The following is a 21,913-nucleotide window of genomic DNA, read 5'->3' as shown; positions in this document are numbered from 1 at the left end:
TGAGCTAATCTTTGAAAACAGTTCCCCCACGGATAGGATTTCATTCTATTAGGAGGAGATCTTGTTATGCCAGTCATGGTTTTCAGCCACGTGTTAATGTTTAAGAAACTTACACCACAAGATGCCATCTTCTCTAGGATAGCTGGCAGCAGCACACAGTGCAATGAAAATATCCATAAAAGGTTCAAAGCATGAAATTCCTCTAATAAACGCATACCTTCCTTTTAGCAGATAGCACATGGTTCGGAGCTTCAGCCATTCGGTATTGCACTTCTCAAGGGACAGGGATTCACAAGTTCAGCCTGCTGGGTGCCACTTGTCTTAAAGGCAACTGCAGCCTCACAGTAGCAATGGGAGCAATAGATTTCAGTTTCATGCTTCCCCTCCAGTGTTGTGTCCTATTTTCTATGCTGATAGTAGCAGCAGTTCCCAGATTCATAGAAAAATCCCCTATTTCGTTTCTATGAAGAAACTGGGGCAGATATATCTTTTCAAAGAAATCTGCAACCCACTAGAGAAGCAGAAATCATGAATTGGGAAGCCCAGCAAAATGTCTTCAAAAAAGCATTGACTTTTTTTTTTGAGCTAGGACTCTTCTCAGCTAAACTCCTTAAATTTTAAATAACCATGATAGTGGGCAGACTTGAAGCACAGAAGATCCAATAAACTGGCTCCTTCTCTTTCCTATGCTTCTTCATCTCTCATCGTTCTCTAGAATTTCTCGCACCAAACTCGCAAAAAGACGAGGACTACTCCTGATTCAGCAGCTGTAAGCAGTAACTCATTTATTCAGTCGCACAGAAAGATTAATATTAATCTTAGATTTAAGAATCGAGATCAGAGATAAAGCTTAACTAGATATTAGCATACAGAAAGCCTTTTTAATAAATATGTTGGCAAGTGGCAGATTAGTTTTATTACTAATTTAAGCAAAACTCTTTAAAAATCCCAAACCAGCTGAAACTAAAAGGTATATTTTCAGAATTGCTTTTCCCATCAATGCTGTTTCTAGAAAAAAAAAAAAAAGTTTCATGTCCAGGTGGAGGCTGGTGATGAGTAGTGTCCCTCAGTGGTCCATCTTGGGACTGGTGCTGTTTGATGCCTTCAGCAGTGACATACAGTGGGATCGTGCACCCTCAGCAAGCCTGCAGACGACACCAAGCTGAGGGGTGCAGTCAGTACACCAGAAGGAAGGGATGCCATCCAAAGGGACCTGGACAAGCTTGCGAAGTGGGACCACGTGAACCTAATGAGGTTCAGCAGGTGAAGAATTAAAACAACTAGTGTCCAAAGAGCTCAGGAACAAGAAGAAAAATGCTTTAGGAACATGAAGTAGGAAACATCCCTTTTTTCCCACCTCAGTGTATTTCCAACAGTGGCTTTTAGCTATATTTAACCTTCTCCCCCCTTTTCTTTCCCTAAAACCCAGGCTCACCCAAAAGCCCCTGAGTACTCCAGGACTGAGATGTTTGTTATTGCAGCAACTGCAACACCTGGCACCATGATTTAACAAAATTGCCTCTTCATGTTGGTCCATCCATCACAATTGTATCAGACTGCTGGATTAAGTGCATATTTGGACAGCCTAAACAGAAACCTCAAATGGCTCTGAAAGTGCTTATGCCTCTCAGCCTGGAAAGGTAGCTACTCTCTGTCTTGGCTACAGGAGAGAAAATAAAAGATTAGGATCATTTTAACATGTAAACTAATACAGAGACTGAGAAAATGTGTATTGCTTGTGTAATGTGAGGCATCGCTGTTCTTGTAGGTGTGCTCACTACCTACCCAGGCTGAAGAAACTAAACTACCTACTAAACTTCAAATTTGTTTCATACTATAATTTTCTTAAAGAGCAACTAAAAGCTAAAATTCACTTGTTCAATAAAAAGCTCCCTTGAGCACTACAATTCTTTACTCACACAATTGGCTTTTTGCTTTCAACAACATCAGAATTAAAACAAACTCATCCAAAAAGTGAAACATCGTTTAGCGAAGAGCTCCACTTCTGGAGCAGCAGGGATCACAGCCTTCTGCTATCGTTACCCTAAGTCCCCTCAGCAGCTGCAGGATCCTCCCATTACTCTGCAAATCCAGACTGAAAAGTGTTCTCTCGGCCTGCTGGCTCGCTTTCTTCTGAGCAATTTTTCAACTCTGAAATAGTCCAGTAGCCCGCAGCTAGTCATTTGGAGGTAACAACGCTGACTATAATCACATTAGGAGCAAATTAAACACAGATAAAAAGCAAAGAAACTAGGACTTGCATCATTTCATCCTGCTAATAAAACATGCTTGCAGACAGAGGAGAGGGCAGGGAACTCTGCTTCGCCCTCAGAAGCTGCACGTGCCTCCAGGACTTCAGGCAGATACGTAATTAAATAATGGCACTGGATTAAAAGACCTGCCTCGTAATCCAAGGGAAAGGTTAACAGAGCATAAAGAGGTTCCAAAAGGTACAAGGTGCAAAGTTTGAAGCGTTTATGAGGTAAGGGACAGTACTGAAATACTTGATTCCCCCCAAAATGCACCTGGCTTAAACCAACAACTCTTTAAAATTAGAATAAAGGCTCGATATGCATACCTTACAGCTACTTCTTGATGTTCTTCTGTGAGAAACAAATGACTAGGCAAGATTGCAAGTGCTAGAAAGACTTGAAAAACATTTTCTTTAGTCATAAGGACAACGGCTTATTAACCTTCTTCAGCAACTCATGCCTTCCTTGTGTGAGGACAGACTGGCTCTTCAGACTTGAGGAAGACGGAGCTCCTAAAGAAGGCTCTTTGCTTGCTATGAATCTCCCCAGGCACACCCACAGCTGATAACCCCTGGAAGCTCCTCGTGGCTCTTGGCACGGGTTCTTTCCGAGGAAAACTGGTTATTTACATCCAAGGGCATTTCCCAATGAGAAAAATAAGGCACTTAACTCCTTGCAGTGAGCACTAGCTCTGTGAAAGGACCAAGCTGAAGTACAGGCAGCTTTGGCAGAGCCAAAATTTAGGGATCCCATGGCTGAGCTTGGAAGGCCAGGAGGGCGAGGGACCCAAGAAGCCCCTCCAAATACTCCCAGCAGCTCTCAGAGAGAGAGGAAGACTGGCATTCAGTTAAATGAGTCCTGCTTGCTTCTGGTTACATACCTCGCTCTTGATGTACAGACCCTGGACTTCTTTATAGCTGTTTACCCATGAGCAAACATCGGCACACCTGGCGCCAACATGACCAGGCTGCTGGCCAGCACGACAGGCAGCGCTCCTGCTGAGAGCTCAGGTGGATTCCTACACCTCGGGGATCCCACTGCTCAGCCCAAGCATCTGGGGCTACAAGCTACTGAGGCACTGTAAGGACTCAAAGGTATCAGACTAAAGATCTCTGAACAAGTGCTGGAATATAAGACTTGAAGATTTTAAGATCTGCTAAAGGGAATTACAGCTCCTTTCCCTGCAGTTCGCAATACAGGTGGGTAGAAAACCACTGCCACGAGCAGCAACAATGCAAAACACAGCGGGTTTTATTTGCACACTCATGGCCAAGCTTCGGGATTTTCAAGCTGGCGGATCACCTACAAGCAGCTCAGTAGTTTTAAAAAGCAGCATTCGGATGGGGTACTTGCAAAAGAGCCATCGTGCACTTTGAAGTTTTAACCACAAAATTCCTTTAAAAGGAGCTCTCAGTTACCTTTTGCAGTGCCCATACTGATGTACTGATGGGGCACTGGGGAACCAGACAGCAGGATCTGCACACACCCGGGCAGCACAGGTGCAAAGGAAATGCAAGTGCAGAAATACATGAATCACACCCATGTGATTTACAGATGTTTTCAAATACTGACTTAGGTACTCCTGTTCAGCACATCTGAGCCTTCTATTGGGTTAAGCACTTGCACAAGGACAAAAAAAAACAACAACAAACTAGTTTAAAACATTAGTTACAAGCCAGTTATCAAGTAACAATGCATTGCAATACTTTAACCAGGAGTGAGGAGCTCCAACTCTGTCAGAAGGTATTTCTCAAAACCAATTTAGTGCCCTGTTCCACATGCCCACACTGCCTCATCTGCTCCTTTCTGAATACAGATCTGTAACAGGTCCCCAACTAAACAACTGCCAATCTGAGAAGATTAATTCCAGTTACACCAGTACGCTCAACGGGAGTGAGTGCAGCACGGCTTTGTTTTACGGATGTTAGGCAGGATACATTTATCTCAAGGGTGATTACAATCTCTGCCCAGATTCAATCACTACCCTGTCTCTTGCAGCTGTTTGCTGACCCAAAGTTTAACCGTGTATTTCAGGAGCCTGCCATGGTGACTCCTGGTGTTAGCCTAAGACCATGGAATAGTTGGCATTAAACCCTCGCCATCCCGTCCCTGAAGAACAAAGCTAGGAAGAGGCAAAGGTTTTGAGGAGAAGCCTGCAGCATTCACGAGTAAATCTGTCACGTCCTGACCTACTCATGAAGACAGCCTGTTGTCACACAAGAGTGCTTCCTCTGTGAGGGGAGATTATAGAACTGTAATTATCCCAATAATTAGAGAGACACAAAGTTTCACCAAGGCAGGCTAATGAACTCCAAGCCTTTGCAGACTCACCACACTATTACAGGTCGTGCATCTCCATGCGCCAGCTGCACAGGCCAACCTAGATGCGAATGAAGAACTTGCAGAGCACCCAACCTGCATGCTAAAATGATGCTACTCCAAATACAACTCGGCTTCCAGGTAAATCACAGAATGGAACAGCCTTACAACTCCAAAAGGCCAGACACTGATAACACCAACTGGGAAACCAGTGCTCAGGAATATTCTAGCTGAAGACATCCGAGAAAAAAAAAAAAAAAAAAAAAAAAAAAGCAGCAAAGCGGATCCTCAGCGCGGAAGTTCTGCTAAATTCTCTGCTAATTCAGTAACCAACATTAATCAAGACACTACATGTTGTGTGATCTCTTAGTCCTTCAAGAAGCAAAAAAAGCAAAAAAAAAAAAATCAAATTGGGTTTTACAGGTTCTAACATACCCCCAGCTTACAGCTATTTTAGGCTTTTCTGTTGACACTGCAGAAAAGCCCAGGAGTTACGAACCTGTCACCTTCAGCAGCAGCTCACGTGCGCAGAGCTCAGTCACCAGGCCCAGCTGGAGAACAGCCAGTGCTGAAAGCGGACATCGCTCACCTACTTCATGCAGCAGCACGCTAGCAGCACTGTCCTATCCCACTGCATAAAAAATAAAAGTGCCTGGACAGAAGCATTGCTAAAAACAGTCCTTCAGTGACAACTGAAAGAGCCACATTGCAGCAAGGCATACACCTTTTGAGGTTTCTCTTTTACAGATCACCATCTTCCATTATCTAGGAATGGATTTGAAGTGGACACCCCAGAAACTCTGTGTCTGTCGCTATACAGGTTACTGGTAAAAGAAATGAAAAAAGGTCAGAAAAGAAAGCTTAAACTGCTCCTCCCTTACAAGTTTATAGAAAACCTGGAAGCTTGACAGAAGGTGGCAGAGCTGTTGATACAGCAGTTACAATTCCGCTCCTGTACACAAACTTCCAGAAATCTGGCCTAGGTATCTGCAGTGAGAAAGATGCTTCATTTCGTGTTCCATTTCCAGAAGACAAATACAGGGCTGTTAAGGGAGGAAATGACAGTACTGCTAAAAGAATTGTGTCGCTAAAAAAAAAAAAAGAAAAAAGAAAAATGATGTTTAATCCAGTAGAAGAGACAAAACACGTAAGCTTGATTCTCAGATCCGATTCTGATCAAGCTCTGGGACAAAATGAATTGCCTCATCAGTCATGGCCCCAGCGCTGCAGAAAGGTCGATTGTGCGGGCTCTTCGTGGAATGCCAGTGCGGCATCAGAGCCGGCAGAGACAACAAATGTGATAGTCTCATCGCCTGCCTGCGTGACAAAGGGGAAAAACTCTCATACAGAGGAGAGAACCAGACATCCTAAGAGAATTTTTATAGCTTTTTTTTTTTTTTAAACTTGAAAATTAGCCATTTTTATCTATCAGCCAGGAAATCAAACATTTCGTTTGAGTTTAACTAGAACGAAGAGGCCAGGCTATTTTTGCTCTGAACATTGCGAACTGCAGTGTCTAAGTGCTGGGAAAAGGAGAGCAAGTTCAAAACCTGCTGTGTATAAACAGAGATACCGCGCGAAGGCACAAAATACAAGCACAACAGTTCCTTCGCCAAGGAGGCACAGATGGCAAGTCAGAGCAGAAGTCAGCAACCCAGAGATAAGTCGGGAGAAAACACCCATCACTGGGCTGCACACGAGTCCCACGTTTTACAAGAGAGGCGCCTGAATGATTTCACCCGGGCAAGTCCCGCTTGCAGAAACCCCAGGTCAGGCACCGCTGCCCGTCCCCACCAGCAGCTGTTTTGCTCAGACTCCCCCGGGACCTGCCTTAAGGTGCAGCACCCAGCATCTCCCTGCGGCCCCCTCCTCCTTCCAGCCGCATTTTGCATACTGGAAAACCCTCTGGTAAAGCAGCTGCTTTTATTGGCAGGGGAAGCTCTGCCCTTTGCCTCCTTCTGAAGAGCTGCTCTGAAATACAGGAGGAAAATACAAGTTTCACTAACCAACTTAGCAAAACAAAACCTCTGCTCACACAGAGGCACTGCTCTGACCTGCGAGGAGCACACACCCTCTTACGAGCAGTGCCCAGGACTGCTCGTGTGACCTTCACACCACGCAAAGTCCTGAAGGTCCCCTCTTGGCCCCCGAACAGCTGGAGCAGCCTGCACGAAGGCAACTCCCTACAAGAAAATTTGTGTCTCGTGCCCTTTTCCTCTTACTGTTTTGGAAAAAATAAGGCTCAGAGCTCCGATTCAATTTTCCAGTGAGCAGGATGCTGAGATCTTTCTCCTCAGGAGCACTTGAGCTTTGCTTGTTGAATTATTACAAGAACGCCTTGCTTTTTGAACTCTGTTACTTGGGAAGCTCCTTTTTCATCACAAATTGCTGAGAAAGCTGGAATACATCTAAAGGAGGTAAAAGCACAAGCTTTGATTTTTGCCCCTTTCAGAAAAGTTGAGGAGTTAAATGACCTTCTAACTGCAAAACGTGCTTTGACATAGAAAAGTTGCAGCTTTAAATGCAGAACACTGCAATGATTATTCATTTTAACGTTTAGATATCTGGGATTATTTAATCTGTCTTACTGCAGTGCTGGCTGAAACAAATCACTCCCACTATTTTACAGGCTCTGCTACCTGCTTTTGCAAATCTTTCGCAAGCCTGCTTCCAACAGCAATGTTGCAATTGAGGGTAAATACATTATAGGAGGGAAGTGATATCCTTAAAACAGCAAAATTCCCATATACGTTCCCTTTGCCTCTCTGTAAACTTCGATTTTTGAAATTTGCCAGATACCCTAATCAAATAAGGAAGTTTTCATAGACAGAAGAATGTGCGGATGTTCTAATTTAAGCAGATTTTCAAAGACTTTAAAAACAAAGGTTCTGAAAGAGATGACAACTCCCAAAGAAAAACGTTGAAACAATGGAGTCAAAGAAACTTTATCACCAAGCCCCAGTTAACTTTAAGGACTTACTGCTCAAACATTACTGATACATGGAAAAATTCAACCAGCATGAAAATCTGAATCACTGAGCATATAAACCAGATGAACCATGAAACACGATAGCATCTGATACCAGATTTCCTCCTCCTTCACTACTGTAATCATACTTTAAAGTGACGACCTCTGGTAATGAGCCTCTGATGACTCAATGCCCAGGTGCTTAAAATAACTTTGAAAAATTGAGTCAGAGGAATCATTACCCAAGCATAGCATCATACAGAGCCCCATCAACTCGCCCGCTTCCTAGCCCAACAGCCGGCTGTCAAACAAGAAGCCTTGCACTAATAATTGCTGGGATGTAAAGTAACCCACTTATCACTGAACTTTTAAAAGATCAGAAAGCCAAAGGCAAAAGAACAGAAAAACTGCATCTTAATAAAATGTCTCAGTGTCAGTTCTTGTGTGGTTGACCTCATACTAACACCTCACTATATCAACAGGTCAGATATTTAAAGTAAATTTGCATTACCAAGCATTTTCACCCACTCTCGTACTCTCATTGCCCCTAAAAAAAATAAATGAAATATTTTTATACCTATTTAATTATAGCTTAGCAGAAAAAAACAACAAAACCCACAACTTCTAATGTAAGTAAGACCATTAAACTGAAATGACTATTTAACCTAATCAGTTTTGTTCCGTCACAGCCCACACTTGTAAATGCACAGAATGAAGTTGTGGTTGATCAAGTCTTACTTTGCTGAATTTGAGCAGTGGAACATGCTGGCTAGGGTATGAAGTGATCTGCACAGTTTAAGTTCTTTCCAACTCACAGATAGCATTAAGATTGATTAACTCAACATTTTCCCAAAATACAGTTTCCTAGGAGAGACTTACTGCTGTCAAAGTTACGACAACACAGAAGGCAGACTTGCACAGCACAAAGTTTGGGTAGTTTGGAGCACTCGGCGCAGAGGGATATTTCACTTCCCAGCTGCAAATCAGAACAAAGAATTGTTTCTGCCTGATTCATAAAGTAAACACACAGACAGCTTCACGACAGCACAAATGAAAATGTGAGGCTTCTTTTGGTGAGCCTCACATGAGTACAGGAATGGAAAAATTAAAGATAACCCTTCCTATTACTGAAGTCTAAAATACTGATATTTATTTCTATCTGAAATTCTCATATGTAAAGTGAGCTCCACTCAAGACAATTAGAAGAACCATGCTGAATTCAATTATACCTGGTTAATGACATTCACAAAGTCTATTCCAAGGCCATTAGATGGACAAAAAGCTTTAAACAACAAAATATTATGTATTAAAAAAAAAGCTAAGCTACATCTTCTTATAAGAACGGAATATCCCGCTTAATAGCTTTCACCTAAAGAGTCTTCTTCCCATGAAAAAGGACCCAGTCCTATAACCAGAACCAGACAAAACTGAGTTCCTGAAGACCACTGAACAGCCAAGAGCATCATGGTGGGATACAGGTGTATTGCTCCGTGTGGAACGGCAATCTTATGGAAGTAATTTCACCTGCTTCGATAGCACAGCTCCTAGAAATTAGAGGTTATCAGCTCCTATTTCATCTCCAGCTTTGAGATTAAACCTCTTACTGCACATTAATTAGTGGCACAGGTTCCAGAAGAGCTGTCCTGACCACCAAAGTGCACTCACCTACCAACTTCCTTTGATACCTGTGCCCGCTCCTGAAACGCCAGCCTCTCAAAGGGCAAAACTTGGGCCTTATCAAGAAATGGACTTGCCTGCACTTTTAAACAAATGCCTCTAAAAATAGCCCAAGGTAGGGAGCATGTTATTTCAAAGTCAGCAGAACGCTTCCTGAGATTTCTAGCTCTCCCTATGCAATGAATCTCAAAACCAAAAGAAAGGACATGAGTTGGGACTTTGCTAACTCTGCTGGGAAAGAGGAAAGTCCAGGGAAGGCAAGAAGGAAAACAGAAGCATTCAGAACGCAACTTCTCCAAGCAAACATCAGAGAAACACATTTACGATATTGCATTTTCTTTGTGACTGAGTTTTGAAAAGTTTTTCAGCTTCATTACATGCTTTTAAGCTCTGAAGCTTTTCACCTTTTAATTACACAGTTAAAAGTAAGGAATTTGTAAGCTCAGCTCCATTTCTGACGGAAGCATCCAAAATAACACGTGCAACTTGATGCATCAGTTCTTAAACATGGATATGAAATGGCCTACCTCTAAAGTCAGGTTCAGTTACGTTACTGTAAAACTTTGGAAGTTAGGATCTCGTAAACAATCCTTTTTTTTTTTTTTTTTAAAAACATGCTTCAGCTTTTAGAGCATGTGACCTTGTGAAAGACTTTAGGGAATCAGAAAGGCCACTGCCAAGTAAGTTACAGTAAGGCTCCAGCTGATGTAACTGCCACGAGAAGCCTCAGATCCTCTGTTTCCTACTTTCCAGCTATACTTGCAGCTTTCGCCATGAAAATCTGCCCCGCTCCACACATACCTTACACCACCAAACCTTTTCATCAGCTCTGAGCAAACTTTTAGCTACTTTACTTGCTGGAACTGGATGAAACTGTCTCGCTGCTCTCCTTCAGGTAATCTTTTGCTGTTTTAGCAACTTATAACAGCTCGAGGACAGGCCTGATAAGTCACCTTGCTGGAGTCACCTCCTGCACAGAGAGCACGGGACTAGTGCAGGGAAGGAGAAGGAGCTGTGGGGACTGCTGGGTCAGCTCACAGCAGCAACAACCTCTACGGCCTTCAGAGGACGTGGGGCCTACGACCCTTCCTTGCACAGGGAAGGAGCAGGAGATGAGGAGATTAAATCACATCAGTGCTTCAGTTCCTAGAGTACATCAGACTGGAGCGCTCTAGGAACTCAACTGACATGGTTTATCAAGGAGAGAGGCAAGAAAACTAGCTGGAGTTTACAAACAAGTTACGAAAGAAAACCCAGTTTCTCCTTGCCCATCCCCAGAAACCCCAACACTGATAAGAGACTTTGTAAACCTAGCAGGCATAAATAAAAATGGGTAAAACTGGAAACGGAAGCTAGGCAGGTTTAGCTTCAAAACAAGCAGTGTCAACAGCAAGAGAGTTGATGGTTTAAAAAAAAAAAAAAAAAAAAAAAGGCTGGACTTCACAGCACGGGAAGTGTTCAAATTAAGACTGAATTCTCCCCCTCCTTCTTGGAGGGTATATTCTAGTTTAAACAGGAATTAATTCAGGAAGCACTAATAGCCTCTGCAGTCTGGTTGTTGGTTATCCCTACAAGCTAATATAGTTTTTAATGCTGGTAAAAGTTTCAGAAACTCAGACTCCAGGTGACTAGTTACAATTTAATTTTGTTAACATTTCCTTGTGCGGTTCCAATAAGCTTTTTCTTTTAAATTCCACAGATATTTTGGAAGGAGAGCAAGTAGAAGGTGGCAAGTTTGTTTACAATTTAAAAAGCAAAACTTAATTTCCAAGTGAAATGGTAACTTGTTACTTGGCAGAGTTTCTAAAGGCTATTCATTGAGCCAGTCACCCCCTTACACTACTGCAAAAATGTATCCTTTATTATAGCTGACATTCCAATAAATTCAGCAAAGCAAAACCCACAGCAGCTGAGAGGGATCTAAGTCATGGGTGAAGCCTGCAGAAAATAAAGCAAGCTTCTCTCCAGCAATGCTCTCAGTTACCAGCGTATCAACATAAAAAAAATACCAAGTCTTGACTATCACTTCCCAATTTCAACACGCAAGCTCAAGTAAATTGCTGTAACTTGCAAAACGTGGAATGAAAAAGCCTGATTTCCATACAGCCCCGGTTCATAAGTAAGAAATGACGCACCTTTTATTGCGAGGCCGTAACGACCACAAAAATTTATTCCGTGGAAAGCAAAGCGAAAGCTTTCAAATATCAGGGCAAAACGGCTTCGTGTGAGCCCGTGAGGATGCAGCAGCTCAGAGCCAGGTGAAAGAGCTGTGAGCTGTTTTAGCACAGTGTCTGCTCAGGGTGCTGTGTGTTATATATATATATATATATTCCTGGGTGTTTTGGTGCTACCTGCTGTAGGTAGGTTAAGGTGTTTACGTGTTATTCACGCTCACATCCCACAAATCAGTGGAAATTACCAAGGATAAAACTCTAAGAATATCCTAAACAAATACAGCAACGATATCTTAGAGCCTGTGTAAAACAAGAATTTCCCTGTATTAGTACTTTTTTAAAATTAACTGCGTGATTTTGAGCCCGAACCAGCTTCAGCCCATCTGAAAGTTCACCAAAACACTCCCAGCCATCTCCTCAGACGGCCAGAGCCAGCACAAGCAGCGCGCTGTGTGGGACCCGAGTCCGTGCGGGCAGGGACCCGGCCGAACCCCCAAACCCCGCCGCAAACCCAGGGCTCTTTCAGCAGCCCCCCCACAGCTCCCTCCCCGGCCCGGGCAGCGACAAAACACCGCAGCCCCTCCAGGGGCCAGCCCCGCGGCCTACCCCAGGCCTCTCCCCGGCCAGCGCCGCCCCGGCCCCGGCCGCGGCCGCCACCCCCCCGCCCGCCGCCCCTCACGGCCCCCCCTTCCCCCGCCGGGTCCCGCTCACCTTGGTGGCCATGGCCGCCGCTCCCCCGTCACCGCCGCGGCCCGCGGTGCTCCCCTCGCCTCGCCTCCCTCAGCCTCGCCCGGCGTGTCCGGCCCGCCCGCCGCTGGGCCGCGCAGGCGGCTCCTCCTCGGCGTCCCCCAGCAGCAGCCGCCGCCGCCTGGGGGCCGCAGGGCGGCGGAGCAGCCGGCCCCGGCGCTGGGCGAGGCGGGGGCTGTGCCCGGCCTGGCCCCGCAGGGAGCCGCCCCGGAGCGGGGAGGGCTCCTGGGATGCCGCCCCCTCGGCCGGGGGAGGCAGGCTTTGGCCGTTTCTGGGGGATTTGGCCTCAAAGCCCGGTGCCGCTCCGGCCGTCAGGGGCCGCGGGAAGCTCCTGACCGTGGGGTCGTCGTACCTCAGTGGCTTCTGAGTAAAAATGTTGAAGAATAAAAAATTTTTCAGAATCACAGAATCACAGAATTTCTAGGTTGGAAGAGACCTCAAGATCATCGAGTCCAACCTCTGACCTAACACTAACAGTCCCCACTAAACCATATCCCTAAGCTCTACATCTAAACGTCTTTTAAAGACCTCCAGGGATGGTGACTCCACCACCTCCCTGGGCAGCCTGTTCCAGTGCCTATCAGCCCTTTCAGTAAAGAAGTTCTTCCTAACATCTAACCTAAAACTCCCCTGGCGAAGCGTCAGTGAGGACAGTGACTGTCCCTCTGCAGCTGTCACTGAGAGGTGCTTCACCCAGGACCCCCGGTGTGGCCGGGCCTTGGTGTGCGGCAGCTACTGGGAGTGGAAAACAGCATCAAGAGATCCATGGATAGGGAATTGAGAAGAATCCAGAGTGGTTGCCACTCCTTGTCAAACTATCAAACCAATTAATTAACCGATTTCTTCAGTTCTTTTTCAGAATTCATTTAACTTTTTCAGAATTCATTTAAATGCGTACAATGGTTCCAACCTTTTATTCCTTATGACAGCAGTATCCAAATTAAAACCTTTGCCCGTGGACCACAAAAGACCTTTTATGATACAGCCTTTAATACAAGGTATGACACTGAGGACCGGTTTCACTGTGTGGTCCCTCCCAGCCTGATGTTTCATCCACTTCAGCATCTCTTCATGAGCAAACCTCCCTGGAGCCCTGCTTCTTTTTTATGCTTAGGGACCCTTCCACTTTCTTGCTAGCAATCTTTTCAGCATTGCACATTGTGAAGTTGGTCCTGGTGGTGACCTGGTGAGGATTTTTGCAGCGCTCAGTACAAGTTCAGTGGAAATTACAGATTTATTTTGTCTCCAGCATTTTTAGGGCCAGAAAAAAAAAGAAGCTTCTGGGTAAAAGAGCAGAATTTACTGCTTATGTCTGCTTGGATGGAGGCCTTCTTCATAGCATGAGCTGTTGGGACAGAGATCCTAGACAGGAGTGGCATCTAAATTTGCCACAGTTTAAAGGAAGCATAGCTATCTCCATAGTGCTAGCAAGGAAAGAAGAGAATGGTTCTGATTTCTGATTTGAGTAAGTCACTCATGTCCACACTGCTGAGGATTTGCTCCCAGGATAGCAAATTTGTCTGGCTGACAGGGAGTCGGAGTGGTTTAACAGCAAGTTAGCTAGGTAGGTTAGAGTTGAGCAATGTGGAGATTTAGGTTATTTCTCCTAAAAGTGGGCCAAACCTGACATGGAGAAGGGTTAAAGGCTGATTCTCACAGGCGTAAGGTGTGGCAGCAGGCTGCAGGAGGGAACCTTGAATCCTATAAAATGATGGAGGTGTGAAATCAAGAGGCCCAACTTATTAGGCCTGACTTCCTTCTTATTTAGGGTTCCCCAACTGATACAGGTGTGTGAGGCACCCTCTATCCATTTACCTGATGCTATGTTTTGGTATGTGATTTATAAAAAACTTGTGGCTTCTGCACCTTTTGGGGCCTGTGTCATTCTTCACCTGTGGTCGGGATAACTGCCAGAAAAGCTTGGTTGACAGCTGCTAACCGGTGTGTTTTAACAGAGCACTGCTTGCCCTTCTGGGGAATAAAGAACAAAGCCATGATTTATTCAGTCTGTCTATGTGCCTGAAATCTCCAGTTTACAGTTTTCCACTGTGAATTGCTCATAAAAATAATTCTTGCTTGACAAGTTTGAAGTTCAGGGTGAAAGAATGCTCTGAGAATATTGTTTTGATGTTTTCTTTCCTGCACTGTTTGCAATTAATTGCCCTTAATTTTTGCATTAACAAAGACATTCTTAGGAATCACTTTGGACTGCAAATAAATGCATCTCTTCCTAGCTGAAAATTTTATTATTGCTTAATGGGAAGGGCCAAATAACAATGAATTGCCAACAATGGTCACTTAGTATTTCCAAAACTTTCTAAATCTGCTAATTTTCTGCTACCAGGCTGAGTCCTAGGTAACTAAGGCTAGATGTTTGCTTAGCTCTGGACATACAAGAAACCTTGGTGACTTCAGCTGGGTTGCTCAGATGCGTAAGCATTTTTGTAGGCTGGAAACAGAGCGCTCTGCATGGAGCTTATCAGCTTGCAAACACAGTTGGCTCATTATGCACTTTGCAGTAAAGCCCTAAAGTATGCTTTAATAGTTAAATATCTGCACCTCAGAAAAAAATACATCAACAACACAAGAAGATTCTTTACCAAGAGCCTAATTTATTTATTTATTTGTTACTATTCCTTCTATAATTTTCTACTAAGTCTGTATTTTTGTGGTTAACTTGTCTGCAGCAATTTCCAGGAACAACTGCTGCTGCAGAGTTCAGTGGAAGTGATCTGCTGCAGACCCTAATGAAGTAAAAAGCTCCTACCAACAGTGCTATGCAAATTTCTTTAATTAAAGATGGACTCTGGGAAAGGATATGGAGAACATTTGCCAAACACTGTTCTCTGCTGAACAAGGCCTGCCCGTAGCCTCAAGAACACTGCAAGTCAGTGTCCTCATAGCTGCTGACTTATGCAAGCTTGGTAGGGAATGATAAAGAGAAAAAATAGTGTTATTCTGATAAACTTCAAGCTGAAACCATCCAGAGAAAGAACTATGGTCTGTGTGTCTCTGATCTACTGGCCTCAGGAGTGCCATGGGGTGGTGCACCTTAGATTTCTCCCTGCTACAGGCTGTGCCCTTACAATCACCCGGACAACGCAATTAGGATGACCCCCAGGAGGACAGGTGACACTGACAAATTCACACTCTTCAGCATTCATTTTATGGAACAATTTAATTATCTTTGGATGAATAAGTGGCATCAACTTTGCAAATGAAGAAGGGTGTCAAACACACATACTGTCAAAGTCTTTGCAAGAAACATACTGAGACTATATTGTTCCAGCCCTTCATTTTCAAAGGTGCTTCATGAAGTGAGAAGTGATTTTTCTTCTTTTCTGGTTGAGAGGCTATCAATGGGATGTGGACAATAAAATCAGTTCCACACTATGTGCTGTTCACTCAAGAATGAAAACCAGTTCTAACTATGTTGATTGGGAAAACCTAACAGTGACTAGGGATTAATTAAAAAAGACTTCAAACTTTTTGCACTCCTTCTTAATTGTGATGTTTACCTTAATCACCTGATACACCTCTTGTTTGTTTTTGTTTTAAAAAGGGGTACAGATTTCAAATCCCCAAAGCCTTGAAATGAACTCTTTAGACAATGACTTAATTTATAAATCAGAAATAACAGTGGGATATTTTCATCTCTAGAAGCCACGCACATGTTTTCACCTACCTGACCCAGGAGGTTCTTCAAGCATCCTTGTGTTTCCTCTCAGTTGACCAGAGTTTCTGTTTTGGAGTTGGGTTAACACTATTTCCTTGGTGTTTCTGAGAAGTTTGCCAGAGAGCAATATGGATCAAATACTGCTTCCTCCTAGCTTCCCTCTCCTCCCCTCCCCGAAACTCTACAGAAATATACATGAAACCTAATCATAGCTGGTGAACCCTGTGTGCATTGCTCTGTACAATGTGGCATCCTCTGCACATTTTATATGAAAAAATATATCTAATGAAACAATTGAAGGAAAGATATGATCATTTTCCTTTGTTTTATGTGGTGAGTCTTTGGCCAGAAAGGCTCCAAACTCTTGAATCATATAGTATATCTGCACCAAAGCACTACTGCCTCTCAGCCAGAATTCTGTGCCCATTTGAAACAATGCTCCAGAAATTGCAGACACACGTTTAAATCATACCCTGCAGCTGATGCTGAAAAATCACTATCAAAACAGCAAGCCAGCCAATCTTGAAATACCATAGGATGTTAGGTTAAGACTTCCCCAGCTCATAAATGCTGCTTTAGATGAATTCACCCAGAATCGTATCCAAATTCCTCTGAGTTTTTCAGTCTCAAAATTTTCTTTGAATAAGCAGTTCTGAAAAAAAAATGTGTTTTGTGCATTTGCTTTGGACTTCAGGGTTTTGTATCCTTAGAGCTGGCAATTGAGCACCATTATTATTTGAACTCTGGCATGCTATGTGGTCATTTTTGTATTATGTTTAGATTTGACATAGTTATATTTTTAATACATTCACAGCCAGGATTGGTTTTGTATTGTGTATGAATATACTCTTTTCTTTATGCTGGAGGGAAAACACTAAGCTATGCTAGGCTAAAATCCTGTGCTCTGAGGGTGTGTGTGTGTGTGTTTTTGTTTTTTTTTTTTTTAAACACATTTTTGTGAAAACCAACAGTTTTAAATCACGCTGGACTTCCTGGACTCAATTTTTCCTTTCAAAAACCCATTGTAAAAACTGCTGACTATTGAAGATGTGAAAAAGTTACACTGAAAACGCTGAAAAATAAAAAAAGGGGGGGTGTTCCAGAGATAAAATGCTGTTGCAATATGCTTTTGGACACTGTCAATTGCTTGATTTTTTTTGTTCTTGGAGGGTGGAGAAGCTGATCACAAAGGTCATGGTCTTTGTGGGTGACAATGACTGCAACGGTTTTGCATTTGCTTGGTCATGATAATCTACTCCTTTATATAACAGTGTGCAAAACATTTTTGCTCTCTCTTTTTTTTTTTTTTTTTTTGTAAACTTAGTAAATATTTTTACCAGCTCTATTACTCTTTTTCTGCCCTTATAGCAGAATAATCAGTTATATATATATATATATTTAGCAGTATAAGCTTTGAAAAAAAAATATTAAAAAGTCATGGTTTCTTCTGCAAGCAAGAAAATAGGTAACCTGAAACATCTAACACTAATATCAATCTTACTTCCTGCACTCCTTTATGGCCTGCACACTGATTGTTAGTATATTACGTATATATACATGTGCACATATCACACACTTCATTTGGTCTGCATTTGGATTTTTTGTTAATATTTTGTATTCATTTGGGTCTCAGCGCAATGACTGGTGAGTGCAATAGGTTTTGGACTCAGCTTTTCAAAAACCTTGAATACAGGTTGGTAAAGAGAATATTGAAAATGTACAAATGCCTTGTTTCCAATTTGCTGTTTGCTAGCTTTATGAAAAGTGAGGAACCAGCAGGGCTATCGCTCCTTACCACTACAGACTCCCTCTATCAGAAATGCTGACTGCCTGCGGCCTATTTCCGTATTTTTCCTGTCATGTTGGAAAGTCTGTGGAACATCAGAGACCTGCAGCTCAACTAGCAAAGTGATAGGAGAGGAGCATGTTCTGCTCCGTGCTCCTACTGACTGCGAGGACATCTAAAGGTCCCATTAACTTTAAAAAGCCAAGGATGGCACCCAAATTGTCTTGCAACACACACACAGGCTGCCAATTGTACTACAGATTTAGAGGAGAAAGCTGCAGAAGGTCACAGGACTAATGTTAGAGATCCAAGCCCTCTTGCTCTGGTTTCTGAGCTCTCACAGTGGGGAGCTGTGGCACACCGTGAGCCTGCCAGCGTAGCACTAGGCTGCAGGTTGCAAGAGAGCATAAAAGTAGGAAGCTCACCAAACACAGGCCTAGGGGACCTCAACATGTATTTCATTTATGCCCTATTTAACTATACAGTACTTATCAAACCAAAGTAAGGATCACTATGCTCTGCAGTGTGATAGTGATCAATAAAGCTGCACACCCTATGGAAAAATGTTTGTCATTAGTGTTTTTTGTTTTTTTTTTTTTTTCTATAAATAAACTAATTCAGGTGTTCTCCTTTATAAAAATAAGAATTAGCATTTTGCCTACATGACAAACATGGGTCTTGTATGTACTTTTTCCTTGGTTTAATACTTGTTCTCCAGTCCTCCAGCATGCAGCCTTCACGCTTCTTTTCCTGTGACACAGACAGACATTTTGTGGTAATGTGATTCTGAGTTTTCAGACTGCCTGTGTCTTTCCAATCCTAAGAGACTTATTACTTCATTACAATATTTTTTTGTGCTTTCATCATGGAAATTCGGGAGATTTCAGGGTCTCTAGATGATTGTGTTTCCATACACAGGAAATTCAGTGCTGTGGCATTTTTATGGTGAGATCACTAAAAGACTGGACCAGGCCTTAGTGTCCATTGCCCCTTAAATCTTGCTGTAACCTGTTGTTTCCTTGAGAAATAATTGACAATGAAATTCTTGATCAGTACACCCCCAGGATTCATGCCCATGTTTAATGAACACAAGTCAAGAAGAAAAGAAAGCAAATGCAAATTAATGTTAATTTTCAGGAGCGATCTGTGCTTTCTATAGTAAGGTTAAAATGTCCTGCAGCTAGAGGAAGAGTTATGAAGCCTCTTTCTAATGCCCATATATTTCTCTCTTACATCAGCCCATGTTAGATCTCTAGTGCATAAACTGTCTTAGACAACCCCAAAAAGGAATAAAGAAAAGGGATAAACTAAGGGCTTCATGAATTTCATTATTGTATAACTAGATGTTTTTCCTGTCTTAAGGAATGAGCTTGGAATCCTGAAGTCCCTTTTTACCCTACTTTTTGTGAATTGGTCTTGCAAGTTATAGCCAATAAAACCACATTACCCTAGTAAAGATATTGTACAACAGAGGAAAAAGCAAAGCCTGTGGATGATCGTCCACAAAACAGGCTTTGTAGGCTGCATACCTTACATTTTTACTGAGGAATTATGCGACTGTGGGCAGATCAGAAAATTTTAAATATCTAAGTAATCATTTATAATCATTGCCTCAGATTTGGGTTTGCAAAAAAAGAATTAAGAATTTCTTTGGTTGCAGGGCACATGACAGTTCATTAGAAGGAGAATCTAACTTGCAGTTGGCACTTCCAAGACACGTTTTAGAAACAGGTTTTCAAATCCTTTTGAAAATCCACTATTAGTAGCAAGTCTAGTCAAGCAGTTCATTTATTACCAGTGCTAAAATAAAAATGATACCCTAGGGATTTAAGTGCTTCATATCTTTCTGTATGTGAATATCAAGATGTTCACACTAGCTGATAGTTCTTTTCTTCAAATTAATAAAACCAGCCCTAGAAGTATTTTTTCCTACCCTCTAAAGGCAGGTGTCCAAAAATCTACAAAAATTTCCTGGAAATCTGACTCTTATAATGAGGCTAAAGAAAGGAGACAGAGAAATTCTGCAGCTTTCTTTTGCAGAGTTTCTAATTTTTGGGGTGTAGGTAGTAAAAATCTGACATCTACTTCAATGAGGAGCAAGAAATGCATTCTGTAAAACGAGACTTCCTCTTTAAGTTTACAGAATATTCTTGTCCAAGGTTTTTGAACTTGAGGGGGACATACCAGATGTAGCACTCAGTCATGTGCCTTGCTTGTGGTTAGCCACACAAAGCCAATTTTTTCAGAGCTAAGCTCTACTTTTTTTTTTTTTTGGTGTTGTTTAAAAGAAGAAAGACTGAACACAGCTGGTCTCGACATAAAAAATAGATATAAAATATCTATATAAATATTATCTGTTATATAAATTTATCTATTAAATATAAATATACAAATAGATATCAAAAATAGATATATAAAATCTGTATGCTATCCAGCTAACAGATGAAATTTTGAACCCACTGCTATGAGTTTATCTAAGAAATGTTGGTGATGAAAAGGACCCGCTGTAGCACAAAACACCCTTTCTAATTTGCTTGAGCCCACCTGTACATTTTTCACCATAACACATCATTGTTTGTCTACCATAATGTGCTTACCCAAAAGAGGTTCTTTATCACAAGTTTTCTGTCTTTTGCGTGTCATTGCCATGTCACTCCAAGATTTTGCAACATTAAGATCATGTTGCTACAGACCAAGCTGTCATAGAAGGGTTAAGTGGAAAGGATACTCCTTTACAGTTATTATAACAAATGAAAGAGGAAATGGGCCTGGAATCTGACATTTAAAAAAAGAAAAAAAAAACACACACACATACACAAAACAAACAAACCTTTGGGCACTGCAGTGAGGCATGGAACCTACTGTTATTTGGAATTTTGCTTGTGAATCTTCTATTTCCAGGCTTTGATTTCCAGCATGAACTTGTAGCATTCACTTTATTTTTTCCCCCATGATCCAGACAGATGCTTTGGAGCAGCGTGACCACAAGCTCTCTACCTGGCTGTGCCCCATCCACTAGATGAATCACATCGCTACACTTCTTTGTCTGCATTTTTATCTAGGCATTTTGGGTACTTCAGGCTGAAGGAATGTATTTGGTTATTTCATTCCCAGATAGCAAGAGAAGTTTTCCTCATTATATTACTTCAGCAGCTGGGTTGGTTGCAACTGAGATCATTACTGTGCATGTAAGTCAAGGCCTTGGCATGGTACCGCAGGACAAAAATCAGGGCCTTCCCTCGCTGGTCTCCACAGGGTTTCTAACCTGCTGAGCTGTTTTGTCCCCCACATTGAATCCCACCTGTGGCCACATCCTCCAGGCCACTTCTCCCACTGCCTCTCCCGGGCTGGCCCCAGCCAGGCCCTGCTGAGCTGCGGCTCTGACCCAGCTGGCAGCAACCATTTGTTGTTTTTCCCTCAGGCTACAGCTGCTCAGAAGCCTCCTTGTACAAAAGCAGCTATAACTGCAGGCTTCTCCTCCAGGCCAGATGATTTGTATGCTTGAACTCTCCAGGCTCTCAGTCGTGTGATCTGGAAGAGGATGAAGAACAGGCAGAGAGGAACTTGGGCTGAAAAGTTGTTCCTCTGGGCTCCAGAGCTGTTCCCTGACACAGACAGATCAGTCCCTGTGTATGTGACAGGCAGACATGTTTCCTTCACACGGAGAGGCCTGCTTCTTTAATTTAGCCGCAGGAAGGTGCTGGTCTGAACCAGCAGAAGTGCCTCCAGCCCACGTAGATGCTGTTGTTCCCCTTGCTTCAGCTGACTGCCGGGATGGCTGCAGCTGGGGCTGCAGCGGCCTGCCCTGCAGCAGTCACTGCTGGCTCCCGTGCTTGGTCAGAAGCCTCTGGCTGTGCTACAGCCTTGGCTGTGGTATGTTGGGATAGTTTTCTCATTTCTTTTCCTGTAAGTCCTTTCTATGGGTGTTTTGTCTGAAAAGAAATCTTGACTTTTGTTACCTTTAACTGAAGGATGCGAGAAGGGACACTTCAGGCTGTGTCCAACTACACTCATCTGACAGCATGCCTCCTTCAGGTACCCCCATGAACCAATGTATTTTGTTTCCGAAATAACCAGCCCTGTATATTTGTTGTCCTTACTCGTTGGCTTCTGGGACATGAATGCCAACAGATGGCTCAGAGTAACCTAACGGGCATTTCTTTTTCCTACCCGCTTAGCAGAGTCCAGGTTTCACAGCATCAAAGTAATGTGAATGGTCCTGTCTTGTGGGAAAGCTAAACCAGCAGATTCTGCTGCTGGCTTTCAGTAAGCCGCTCAAGTGAGGAGGGAAGATGCTGTTGTGTTTGGAAGCAT

At 42.9% G+C, this 21,913-nt stretch overlaps 1 protein-coding gene across 2 annotated transcripts in view; it reads right to left on the bottom strand.

The window, feature by feature from the left end:
- Positions 1-12,322, bottom strand: part of SNX9 (sorting nexin 9) — a 59,199-nt gene extending 46,877 nt beyond the window's left edge. The window contains exon 1 of one of the 2 annotated variants that reach the window (XM_068677197.1): positions 12,102-12,322. In XM_068677197.1, coding sequence (XP_068533298.1) covers positions 12,102-12,113 — 12 coding nt within the window. In that variant the 5' untranslated portion in view covers positions 12,114-12,322. The remainder of the gene's footprint in view (positions 1-12,101) is intronic. The other variant, XM_068677196.1, reaches the window with a different exon arrangement.
- Positions 12,323-21,913: the final 9,591 nt, after the last annotated feature.

This window comes from Anas acuta, chromosome 3 (assembly GCF_963932015.1).
Source record: "Anas acuta chromosome 3, bAnaAcu1.1, whole genome shotgun sequence".
In the NCBI taxonomy this organism is placed as follows: domain Eukaryota; kingdom Metazoa; phylum Chordata; class Aves; order Anseriformes; family Anatidae; genus Anas; species Anas acuta.
This window is presented reverse-complemented; position numbering and strand designations above follow the sequence as displayed.